Source organism: Haplochromis burtoni, unplaced genomic scaffold (assembly GCF_018398535.1).
Source record: "Haplochromis burtoni strain Fernald_Lab_line unplaced genomic scaffold, NCSU_Asbu1 Contig_368, whole genome shotgun sequence".
NCBI lineage: Eukaryota > Metazoa > Chordata > Actinopteri > Cichliformes > Cichlidae > Haplochromis > Haplochromis burtoni.
The window spans coordinates 542,871-555,396 of record NW_024582729.1 but is presented as its reverse complement, the minus strand read 5'-3'; the positions used below and the strand labels follow the sequence as shown (position 1 = coordinate 555,396).

General features: G+C 41.9%; 1 protein-coding gene across 1 annotated transcript in view; it reads right to left on the bottom strand.

Annotated features, from left to right (window-relative positions):
* Positions 1–12,526, bottom strand: part of LOC102303304 (bone morphogenetic protein receptor type-2) — a 55,941-nt gene that overhangs the window by 2,354 nt on the left and 41,061 nt on the right. Inside the window, exons 4-12 of the mRNA XM_005943373.3 lie at positions 9,520–9,627; positions 9,179–9,270; positions 6,754–6,984; positions 5,225–5,339; positions 3,947–4,107; positions 3,326–3,473; positions 2,825–2,961; positions 1,737–1,909; positions 309–1,648 (exon numbers count right to left, since the gene is read on the bottom strand). Of these exons, the coding sequence (XP_005943435.1) occupies positions 309–1,648; positions 1,737–1,909; positions 2,825–2,961; positions 3,326–3,473; positions 3,947–4,107; positions 5,225–5,339; positions 6,754–6,984; positions 9,179–9,270; positions 9,520–9,627 (2,505 nt within the window). The remainder of the gene's footprint in view (positions 1–308; positions 1,649–1,736; positions 1,910–2,824; positions 2,962–3,325; positions 3,474–3,946; positions 4,108–5,224; positions 5,340–6,753; positions 6,985–9,178; positions 9,271–9,519; positions 9,628–12,526) is intronic.

The window sequence follows — 12,526 nt, the reverse complement described above, 5'->3', positions numbered from 1 at the left end:
ACACACACACACACACACACACACACACACACACACACACACACACACACACACACACACACACATCTTTGTGCTTCCAAAAATAGTCAGTTTAGCAACAAATTGGATTAGCTGCCGCTGAAAACAGCCCCTCATGGAGATGTACCATTTCTCCCTGTTCAGTAATATTTAATATAAACAACAGAGACCTGCTCTGTTTGGAAATTACTGAACCCTCTGAGAAATTTAAGAGTTGTTTTTAGACAATTAAACTGCAGTATGATCCAATGGGCCAATACAACTACAGAATACTTGCAAATGATTCTCACCTAGTGAGGCCAGGTCCTGTGTTGTGAAGGACAGATCCAGAGAGTTAGGTCTCTCTGGCCTACGGGCTCTGGGCTGCCTGAGCAGGGCCTCTCCTCTCATGGTGACTGGAGCTTCCCCCTGGGGGTCTGTTGCAACAGTGCCTGACAGTGAGCTTTCTCCTGGGGGCACCGTAGTTTCCCTGCTTGTCCCCTCACTGCTTCCCTCTGGCTCGCCTTCATCACTTTCTCCGCCGCTGTCGCCATCCCCCTGGCCATGCCCCGTGTTGCTGTTGTTGTTGTTGGTGTTGGGTCGGGCCGAGCGGAGAGCGGTCACATTCGTGGACGCGTCTCTTTGATCGGGCTGCTCTCGTTCTTGGCTCAAAAGAGGCTCGTGTTCATCGGGGCTCGCTGTGATGACGCCGAGGGACAGCCGGCTGTCATCTGACCTCAGAGCTCCAGATCCATTGTGAGTTATGTTGGAGCCTCCAAAACCTGTCGCTCCACCTGTTACTATGGATGAGATCCCAGCACTGACGTGACCATTGACGGTGCCGTTAATGGCTGCATTGGCATGTGTATCCCGTCGAACAGGTAAGTTGTTTGTGCCTGTGCCTCGGTGAACCTCTCCAGCCGAATTTGTGCCCGTAACTGTACTAATGTTCATCTTTGTTCCCTCTACCTGGCGCAGGTTGGACTTCCCTGAGCGCCCAAACTTAAACCTTAGTGAAGAGGAGGAGGATTCCTTCTTGACAGGCTTGTTGCGCAGGGGCAGACTGGATGGTCTCTTGGGCAAGTTTTGCTGCTTGGGCAAGGGAAAGATGGTAGGGGGCATTGTGGCAGCAGTGTCTGATGTGCCGGAGACCTCACTTGCCATCTTTATAAGAGGATAAAGCAGGCTGGAACTGCCAGGACTAAGTGGGTCTGGTGAGCAGAACTGCTTCTGGGAGTGCTCCATTAAGTTCTCATCCGAGCTCTCCTTCAGGTTTTTGTCTACTTCTTTAGGGTCCAGCTTTGTGGTTTCCAGGTCTTCTTGGGTAAGATGTAGGCACACGGGCACTGTGGTGGCCCCTGCGAGTCCCTCTGACTCAGAGATGATAGTGGTAGTCGTAGTAGAGGCTGAAGGGCTACCTCTCATGCCCATGCTGGTGGTGCTGCTTTCTGGGCTGGGCAGACGGGCGTTTGCTTGCTGCTGACGCTCCTGGTTGATGGAATTCCTGTTCCTCTCTCCGGTCCCAACCCCAACTCTACCAGTCAAAGAACTAGTTGCATCCACCTGCGTGTCCTTGGCTACACCTTCATGCTCTTCAATGTACGTAGACGAATGGTCTGTGTACGGGCCAGACTTTGGCGTCATGCGATTTCTGGATCAAAGAAACAGTGTTGAAAACCTCAGCAAGATCATTTGAAACAATGAATACAATGACAGGATGTGGCTTTGTTGAAACATACCTCTCGTTGTGCAGTGTAGTGGACATGGGGTTGAGTGTAGGGCTGACAGACTTGGAGCGGTCCCATATGAGGAGCAGCTCCGCCAGACGCTCCTCAGCGCACTGAGCTGTGAGACGAGCCTCTGCGTCCTGGTCCCAGCAGTCCTCCATTGTCTCTTTCAGAGATCGAACCGCCTGGAAAACACAGTATATTATGGCTATTAACTACATGACTAGTATCAACAATATCAACACTGCAGTGCTTGTAATAGAAACACTTTCTGGAGTTTGTCATTTATCCCCTAAGCTGGAGTAACTTTAGAAAATGAACTCTCCACCTGCAACGCACACAGAGAAATTATAAACAATCGGGGGGTTTGGTGGTTTGCTTTGGACTATGTAATCAAGTGTATGTCCAATTGAACCAAACCCAGAGCTAGGTTTCTGGAAACAGCGGTCATTTCGACTGCAAATTTTGATTTTGTTTTATTCATTCTTTTCACTAAAACTTCTAAGTTCTTAAAATTTTAGTGAACTAAGTATCATAAGACTAAGAGATATCATAAGACTAAATCTAAAGTTATCAGTTGATTTTTAGTGTTTTTACCGGTGAGAGTAGCTTCACAAATTGTCCTTGATATCAATACGTCTACTCTTCTCTCCTTCTGAGCACTGGTATTTTGTTGCATTTTCATGGGCTGAGGCCATCCTCCCAGCCTGTTTGTTGGGAGCAGATCAAATCTCAGTCTGACCTTACTGAGATTACTTCTGATTGGATCGCTTCCAAACTCGTCCTGCCTTTCTACACAACTTCATCATCTTCACCATCCACATGTACGCATGTATTTTTGTAAACATTACTAGTTTTTCCCTCACACATAAACAGGATTTTGGAGCTACAGAAAAATTAGCTTCTGAACAAATAAAGCCAGGGTAAACATCTTTGGAAAAGATTGATGGGGAAAAAAATATTTTGCTATATAACCAAGCTCTAAAACAGACTATTTCTAAGCTTTTTTTGTTTGCGGAATTGTTTTGCTATCCTGTTACAATGTGGCAGTATTCTCAAAGCATTCTCATTTTAGCCCTATTCCCTACATACATACGCACCAGACTGTTCTCTTTCCAGGCCTCAGGGAATTTAGGCCTTTGCTTCTCCCTGGATACCAGAACTTGCATGTCCTCAAATGTTGGGTGGTTCCCTGCTTCCGCCTGGAACGCCATCTGGTACTCTGGCACAGACTCTCCTAGGGATAAGCAGGGACAGGAAGAGAAAATCCTCGTTTTAGATGTCTATGACATATCAGAAATACCCATTAAGTTTGTTAAAAATGCACCTTTCAGCTGGTGCTTCCTTTCCTGAGCATAAAACAAGTAGCTTTACAGTCTTTTCTATATTTAATGTGTGCCTTTTTCTTGTTTTGTATACATTTTGTCTGTTTGCTATTTATTCCTGCTGTCTTACTATTTATATTTTACTCCTGCACAGTTGGTGTGCAGCACACATAATTTCGTTGTACATGCACAATGACAATAAATGGCTGTTCTGTTCTATTCTTAAGTTGTAGTCCCACAGTAGGAATGACTTAACACAAAGCAGATTTAACTCACCAGGGAAAAGGTCAGTACATCTCATGAAGGTCTCCCAGTAGACTAGGCCTAGGGCATACATGTCCACCTGCTTTAGTGCTGCCTCACAGTCCCTCAGGTTCACCGCGCCCTCAAGCACCTCGGGGGCCATGTAACGGATAGTCCCCACCTAGAAGACAAAGAAGGTGTAAGTGGGGGTGTGGTGAAACTGTTAAACTGTCCAGAAATACTGTAACACCGACACAGGTGGGTTTTGTTTGCTGTGGATGTAGTTGGATCACATTATTAGATCACATAATCTCAGCTTTGACAAAATATCAGCAGGCTATATCTTTGCTGACAAAGTGCTAAACTAAATGAATGCATATATGCCAGAAACCACATTGACTGTTTTCTATAGAAACATAATCTCCTGTAGCCTATAGCCTCTCCGTGTTTAGTTCAGTAGCCATTCCATTTTATTTCATCTGAACTTGATGCTTGTAAGATGCAGTCTATTCTTTGCTGTTTGCTGTCTACTCCCGTTTTAGTAAGCAAATACAGAGACGTGTTTAACCCTGACTGCCTGCCTCTGCTGCTGTCTTTCTAGTAGACTACACTCATCAATACAGGTGCATCCTCTGCTTCCTCCTGAACACTCACCTCACTTATAGCGGCGTTTTCCTCTTCCCCGTGCCGTGCTGCTCTGTTCCCTGTCAGCTTCATGGAAAGGCCAAAGTCGATAATGACACACGTGCCATCGGCTTTGACGAGGATGTTTCGACTGTTCAGGTCCCTGTGTGAAACCGCTGGCTTATACAAGTCTTGAAGGGAGAATTGCGAAATTTAGGCTAATTTCTTTTTCATTAAGGATGTTAGCATGTACAGTACTCCCAAAACCTCTCAGAGAGCACACTCAAGCAGATTTTGTGGGATTTGCTAATGAATGATAATTGATTAAAAAAGGCTTCATATATGCATAGATTCAGATTTCCCTCATTACTCACTGTTCAAAACAAGCTGCACCATTAACAGACAACTAAATCCTCTAATCTAATCTACAACAATGGGATTAAGATCATATCAATGGCCTCCACTTGCAGTATCCTTCTGTCCAGCAGAGGGTGCACTGAAGACTGCTGCAAGCTGTGGAAGTCACCACAGCTATGTGCTGCCTGCTATTGATGTGCAGGACCAATGGGGAGTGGGGGGGCAAGAGGTTCTGCTGTTAGCTGCTGCACAGAGCTAACAAACACCAGCTCCCTCTGTCCCTGTTGCCTGTGACTTTAGCCCCCTCTGTCTTTTTTCCTTTGCAAAATAATACAAGTTTATCTTGCTTGTGCTGCAAGTTAGGGTGTCTGGGCTTACAGTCTCTCTTACTCACAAAAAGTATTAGTGTACCTTCTTTCCCATGCCATTTCTAAAAAAAGAAAAAAAGGAGGGCCAAGTGTAGCCAATCAGGCTAAGGTTTGGTGACTTGAGACTCTGGCTCCAGCAAGCTCTACGCTACAGGGATATTCGCATATTACCTCAATTCCTATCTCTCCTCTCTTGTTTGTCTCCCTTTTCCCCTCTCTCTGAGGCTAGCTTGAGGCCAGTCTATAAATACCCGTGGCTGGGCGTGTGCTAAGTGTGTACGTGTGTTTTTCAAAATGCAGGGATATACAGCACTCTAAGACAAATTGACCCACGTGCAGCTGCAGTGTGCAGCAAGTAAGACAGCTGAAAGTACTAGGAACAGAGCGGAGAAAGAGAAACACAGGCTATCCAAAGCATTTCTTTAAAAAAACAAAACAAAACACAGCAACAAACTAACTGGGCTAAAAACAAAGATACTTTCCCATTTCCCACAACAATTCTTTAAATGTGTTTGCGCTTCAGTAACAGGAGAAAGCGGCAGTCTTGGTAGTAATTAACTCTAAATCTCTCTGTGTAGCTCACCTCCTTTAAAGAGCTCGGTGTGCAGGTAGGCCAGGCCGCGGGTGACAGAGTGAGCCAGTCGGCAGCTGCCAACCCAATCGTTGGTCTGGATGTTCAGGTAGCGACTGAGAGAGCCCTGAGAACCACATGGAGGACAAGAATATAGAGGACAAAGAAATTAAGATGGTGTAGGATGCAGAGTTTCACAGTGTAACTGAACCAAACATCTTATCACTGCACTTCCGTCGAGTTTTGAGGCAACTGCAGTGATTTTATTGTTCTGCAGTAGAAAAGTCATTTATGATTTAGATGAAAAAAATCTGGCATAAAGTTATGACATCTTATGATAGGTATCAGCAACAACTCCATGAAAACTGGTTAGTGGAAATTATATTGGATATTATTAATTTCCTGCTTCAATTATCTCCATCAGTCTTGGCTGGGCCTAGTGCACCAAACAACCCCCCGCCCCCTCCCTCCCAACACACACACACATTTAATTTTTTTCTCTCAGAATCAATCACAAGGCAATTTGTGCATCCGTTACTACAGAAAATTACATTACATCTGTTCATTTTAAATTGATTATATTATCATTTACTTGAATGCATTATGTGTCCCAGTCTCCTGTCCTGGACTGCACTGTGTTTCCATGACAATGTGTATTAGGACTAATGGTTATCATAAATTAGAGGTTCCTTTTATAGGCTGGACTGCAAGTCAGCTGACTAGTAATTAGCTCAAGGTTTGGACAACAAGCATATTGAGCTTTTTGCTAAGTACACATTAAAATTGAAGTTGAGTTCCTAAGAGTAGCTTTCAGCAGTCAGTGTTAAGGTTCTTTTTATGTGCCTCTTTTTAACCTACTCAACATTTTTTCTCTTCTCTGCTACAGTTTGAGAATGGCTGGAAGCACACTTCCAATAATGACACTGAAAAAACAGGATAAGTTAGCCATTTTTGTTTGCAATAAAGACATGTTAGATGTTGGTTGTGGGAGATTTTACATAGACTGAAGAGGTTTTAATCATCTTCTCATGCTGCTACTTCAAATTACTATCTTCCTATTGGCAAAACAAAGGTGGCCTTAACTGTGAAACACTGACAGGAAACACATTCAAATTATCAAGTGTGTGTCCACAAGTTTCTCTCAGTGAACCTGCTTTAATATGTCCAGATGTTATGGAGGCACTATAAACAGCCAGTGTTTATGTTACCTTTCTAGCTGGAGAATGCCCTTTAATTGGCCGAGCTAGTGTGAGGAGAATTATTGATGCTGGATGCAGCATGAAATCGTATTACAGTTGCTGTAATTATTGACTGACTTCCTTATTAAAACGCCATGAGTTTGATTTGCTGCACCAGCTGTGTTTGCTTCTCCCAGAATTCTGTAGTATTAAATTAAACAGCCGTTGTCAATCCTCCATTACTCAAAGCTTAACAAATAGTTCAAGGAACAGCAGGTAAAAAGAAAAAGAAAACACTCTGTATGCTGAACACACATGCTTCATGTATAACACTTACATGGGTACTGCTTCCCCTGTACTCACGTGTGGGTAGTAGTCCATGACCAGCAGGTACTCTGTGCGTCCCTCTGGGCCCGTCCGCTCATCGGCTGCTACGAACCGAGCAATGTTATCATGCTCTAGCAGCGGCAGCCGGTAGATAGAGCATTCGTTGAGGAAGTTCTGTCTGTTGGCTGCAGTAAACACCTTTACGGCGACAGGCCGCTCATCCAGAGAGCCGCAGTACACAGCTCCATATCTGCCACGCCCAATCAGCTGAAAGAGGTGGTGACAGCAAGAAATGCAGACTATTAATAGACTTCTTTGACATTCTAGACCTTTGGTACTTGTTTGTCTAGTAAGAGAATATCTGAATGAAGCGGTAATTATGTCTGAGTTGGTTTGAGTCCTATTACAGAAACACTAGCACACAGAAAAGACTTTTTGCAAACACGAAAGAGCCAAAAACAGAAACGGTAACAGAGGTAGGTACGACGACAAACCCAGACAGGCAGGGAAGAAGACAGATAGGAAAGAAAGTAAATTACAGGCAAACAGCAGAGTTAAACAGCCAAATCATTCAATTAGAGAGCTGAAAAAACAGCAAGCCATTAAGCCCCAAACAGTCTGGCTAAAAAGTCATCAGCAAGAGGTTAAGAACTGAATTTACCAGGGCATTTATTTCTGGGCAATTTTCATCTCCAAACATTCGTGCCTGGTTATAAAATCTACTGCGGGAAACAATGGACCCTGTTTTGTCTGAGTAAGGTTTGCTGGCTTTCCAGCCCTCAGTTTAACGTGAAGGAACATGTGCCTGCGTTTGATAAACTGCAAGGACAGTGTTCTGAATTCAACTCCTGCCTGAACAAAATATCACTCTCTCTCTCACTGACTCTGAATTTAAACCCACTGAACAGATGTCAGAAAAAGGAGAAAAACATGCCTGCACCAGTGTCGTTGGGTCATTATGTTCATATCTTATTTCTCTCATGAAAGTACACAACGGAAATTGTATTTTCTAGCTGTTGTTCATTTTAACTGGCCTAACATATACTAACACACACACACACTCGCTTCTTTTTTGTGGGATAATCAACTGCTGTGACTCTTGGATCTATTTACTATCATTTTGTGATAAGGTGACTAAAAGCAAAGAGCTTGCTTATGTCTTTTAAAGAACATACTTTATGTACTAAAATGTAAGATTGAACGTTTTATTTCTTCTCCTAAAAGGTCAGTTTGAACCTTCAGGATCCCCGACAGCCGAAAACTGAATGCTTTAGGTCAATTAGTAGTTACTGACACAACTACACATATTTTTTCAGAATATTTAAGTGTTTACCTCTTTGAAATAAATAGTGAATACTACTAAGGACAAACTGGCAGGTTGATAACCAATCCTAGCTTTAAAAGGAAAGCTCATGCTTGCCATACACCACAGTGGGATAGTGCACTCAGCATGAGTCACAGACTGAGAGTCAGGCTGAAAAATGCCAGAATTTCATTTGAGGAATCAGGTTGTAAACAACCAAAAAATAGCCTGTGTTGCTTTGGAAATTTCAGCATATTGCAGAACTTGAGTTTGTAGGAAACTGAACTATGATGATGACATTAAATGGAAACATTTTAATAAGTGAAACTGTGATTTTGAAATTTTGCTGCCGTCCTGCTGTCTCGCTGGACTTACTTTAATCAGATCCAGCATTAATTTGTATTCCAGTCCTTTGTTTATATCGCTAACGTGGCTGCATCCACACTCTGTCGACTTCCTATCACATTATGAGCTCTCCCTCTTTAGTATCAGGATTTCAGGATCCTGTGACAGTGTAAGCACATTTCTATTTTTGTATGCCTGCCACTGTCACTGAATGCCTCCTGTTGTGATCAGATGATAAAAGTCACATTGAAATGACAAACATAACCAGAATCCTTGATGTATTTTGAGTGCATTTTTGTTTTCTCCTTTCTCTTTCTAGCTCAGAGTCTCTGTACTCTCAAAAACACACTACCTTGTGCAGAGATGCTGGAGATGCAACATCATCTCTTAAAAAAACAAAAAAACAAACAAACAAAACACCAGTATAAAGGCCTCAGGATTTAGAGGAGAGAAAAAAAAAAGAAAAAAAAAGAGGGATTTACTTTACTATTTTCACATACATCCCTATCGTACCAATTAAAAACTAAGAATAATGTGCTGTGTGGAACCATGGCAGTAATCTTACTAAATCTAGAGTATTTAAATAGCTGGACAACAATTCAGTCATGGCTGTATTTTCTTCCTATTGGCTCATTTGATCATGTTGAACTGGCACATCCCACCGCTACACTAAATACTCTGGCTCTTTCCTGGGCCAGAAAACAAACTGATTCAACTTATGAAAGATGACTGCGCAGCTCCAAACTAAATATATTCCAAGTCACAGCTCCTGCAGCCACAAAAGAGGACAAGGAGTCTGATGTGCGCACTGACCTCCAGCAGTTTGAGATTGTCCAGGTCCAGAGAACTTTCCGAGCCCGCAGCTTCCATCATATTCAGATTGTGAAGGCCTTGTTTGCCATTTCCTATAATACACAGGATACAAAAAACACAAATATATAGACACATTTATGTGTATGAATGTGAGAGTGAATGAATAGTGGCATTGTAAAGCGCTTTGGGTGCCTTGAAAAGCGCTATATAAATCCAATCCATTATTATTATTTAAGCAAAACAACAGCTCTGATTTAGTTAATCAAATTCTACCAAAAAACATTTAAAAAGCCTTGAATAATGAATTCTCTTCCTCACACCTTGGCGTCATGGCAACTCACCATGCATCATGCGGTAACCAAAGAAGGCTGCTGCAGCTACCACAGCCAGCACGGAGACTGTTGCCAGGGCGATAATTACCGTCTCTTTGTAGCCCAGTGTGGGAGGATCTACAAGCAGATGAAAACATTGTAAATAAAAGTAAAAATCAAACTGTGACCTTTCTGTTATATTTGGGCCTGAGGCCTGTTAATGGTCAAAGCCACTCTCTGGCCTTTGATTTCTAAATAAGAGTCAGAGGAAAGAAATGTACTACAGCTACACCCAGCTACCAGTTCTAAAAGGTACAGTCTGATGCAATGGAGCACAAGAGATGTGCAATACAACAGTATTGATTCATTTATGCCTATAAAAAGGGTGTAAATCTTCACGAGTATCATCAGATAAAAATACAAACCATTACCATTAAGAAGATTTTATTTAAATCAGGTGATTAAAACAACATAACTGGACATTTTCACAGGTTTTTTTCCTTTTTACCACGGCATAGCTTAGGGTTTTATCTCTACTGTAATTCTAAACTGTAATTACATTCAGTTAAATTTTATTTATACCACACCAAATCATAACAACAGTCACCTCAAGGCGCTTTGTATTGTCAGGTAGATCCTACAATAATACAGAGAAAAACCCAATAATCATATGACCCCCTATGAGCAAGCATCTCTGAAAACATTAGAGCACTTATGCAAATATGTGATGTCTTGATAAATCGAGCAGATATTTGAAGTTTACACAGCACCATTTTCGCATGAAAATATCTTAAAAGTTTATTTTGTGACCCAGAAAGAGTAATATTTCAAACTCCGCCACTCTGTGTTCCTCCGCCACTGCCTCATTTGAGTTTTGGACGAAATGGATTCTGGGATATTGCATTTCATCATTTCGAGCTGATTGGAGACCAAAACAGCCAATCAGATTTTTTTGCACCAAGTCTGTGATTGGCTGGTTTTGTAGCCCAAATATAACGTGTAGAGAAAGAGTTGAACGTGCACGGGCAGAAATGTTGAGAGCGATTTTGAGCAAAAACTAAGCAAGCGGGGCTCCTATTGTGTGTGTGTGTGTGTGTGTATGGATAATAGCAAACACTGAAATACATTTTTTGCACGCAGCAATGAATTTTGTTCACTCAAATTTAGCTTTTCTTTGCTCAAAATAAATTTCTCCTCAAAATACAACACTTGCACCTGGAATTTTTTTTTTACATGTGCTCAATTTTTTTTTACGTGCGCTCAGAATAGTGGCACAAAAATAACGCCATACACAACCAGTAGTACCGGTAGTAAGATATACTGGAAAGTTTGTTTTACTATCAATTATTTTTAAATCCTGTTTCCATCGATGATTGTTATCTGTACTTGTACAGATAATTGCTTCAAGTGTTTCTATCACATACGGGCACAAGGACACACATTTACGCACCAAGCTGAACAGGGGTGCAACACATATTCCAGCAGGGTTTTTTCTTCTTTTCTGCTCTTGTGCTGAAGCAGCGTGCCAAAATACAGGTAAGAAAACACAGCTTGTACTAAAAATGGATGTATAATTTAAGGAAATGCATTCACTATTATAATTTCATGTACAACAGGATTGTTTTTCCAAATACCCCTATACTGGTGGAGATCCACAGAGGCTATTTTATTAATTGCTGTCTGGAGCACTGTGAAAAACATTGTTTTTCCTCTTCCGAGGCTATGCCCACACTAGCCCGGATAGGTTTGAAAACGCTGCACATCCACACTACCGTTTTTGGTCGTTTTCACAGAGTTGCGAGTCCACATTGAAATGGCCAAAAACGCTTACGTTCCAGTAAGTGTTTTCGGCCAGTAAGAAGATTCAACCTGCCTCATTTCTGTCTGCCACTTATTTACTTTCCGGCTCTTTGAAATGTCATGGCAAAATATCGAGGAAAAGCACAGAGTTTTTTTTAAATAGACTAACAATGAGGTGGAGTTGTTGCTGCGAGTAACACAAAAGTACAAAGTTGCAAAAGTATGGAATCAGAACGATGCCACCTTGAAACGAAACCGAAAAATGGATTGAAACCGAAAAAAAATATTGTAACTGAAATAAATGTACTGAAAAATCTTGTATTGAAACCGAAAAAAAAATTGATAGTGAAAAACAATTAATTGAAACTGTAATTTTTTTGTTTTCGTTTACAATTTTTTTTCGGTTTTAATCCATTTTTTTTCGGTTTCAAACCATTTTTCAGTTTCAATCTGCTGGCACTGTTTTGGCGTCCGGGGGCGCGCTGGGGGGGCGGGGTTTCCGGCCCGCATGTATTTGCATATATTATAGAGGCCACTAGTGCTGAACAAGCTGCCATCTTTCTCTCTTCCCGTCTTTCAATGGCTGCTTCAATTTCAGCTTGAACCTCCAAACCGCAAGTAAGTAATCATTTTTGTCATCTTTTCTTGCTGTCCCACTGGGCTGGACATTAGTTTAGTTTTTTTTTAGCTACATCTGGTGAAGTTGTGGTAAAATGCTGGTATTAGCCTATTCGTCGTAGCAAGCTAGCCTGAAGCTAATATTTGCTAAATTTAGGGACACCCGTGTCTCTTCAGGAGTTGGAGGCCGGTGTTCTAGGAGCGGATCACAACAGGCAGTGTTGGGCAGTAACATAATACATGCACCGGCGTTACGTATTTAAAATACAAAATATGAGTAAATGTATCCGTTACAATTACTGTTCAATAGGTGATATTGAGAATACAGTTAGTTTGTTGAAATAAATGGATTACATGGCGGTATTTACCTGTTTCATATGTTAGGCTATGGTCTCTCTATTTTTTGGTAATTCCACGCCGGTGGAAACCCAAACAAAACACACAATAAGAGCCTTTAAAAATTATTATACAAAAATGATTTAATATGAAGGCAATAGCAGTGTTACAGGCATCGCCCTAAACAATGTAGCCTCATGGGCAGTGTAGTCCGTGCTGCAGGGAGAATGGATTGCCATACCCGTTATGTGTCTGTGAGCGAGGGAGGGAGAAAAAGGAAAAG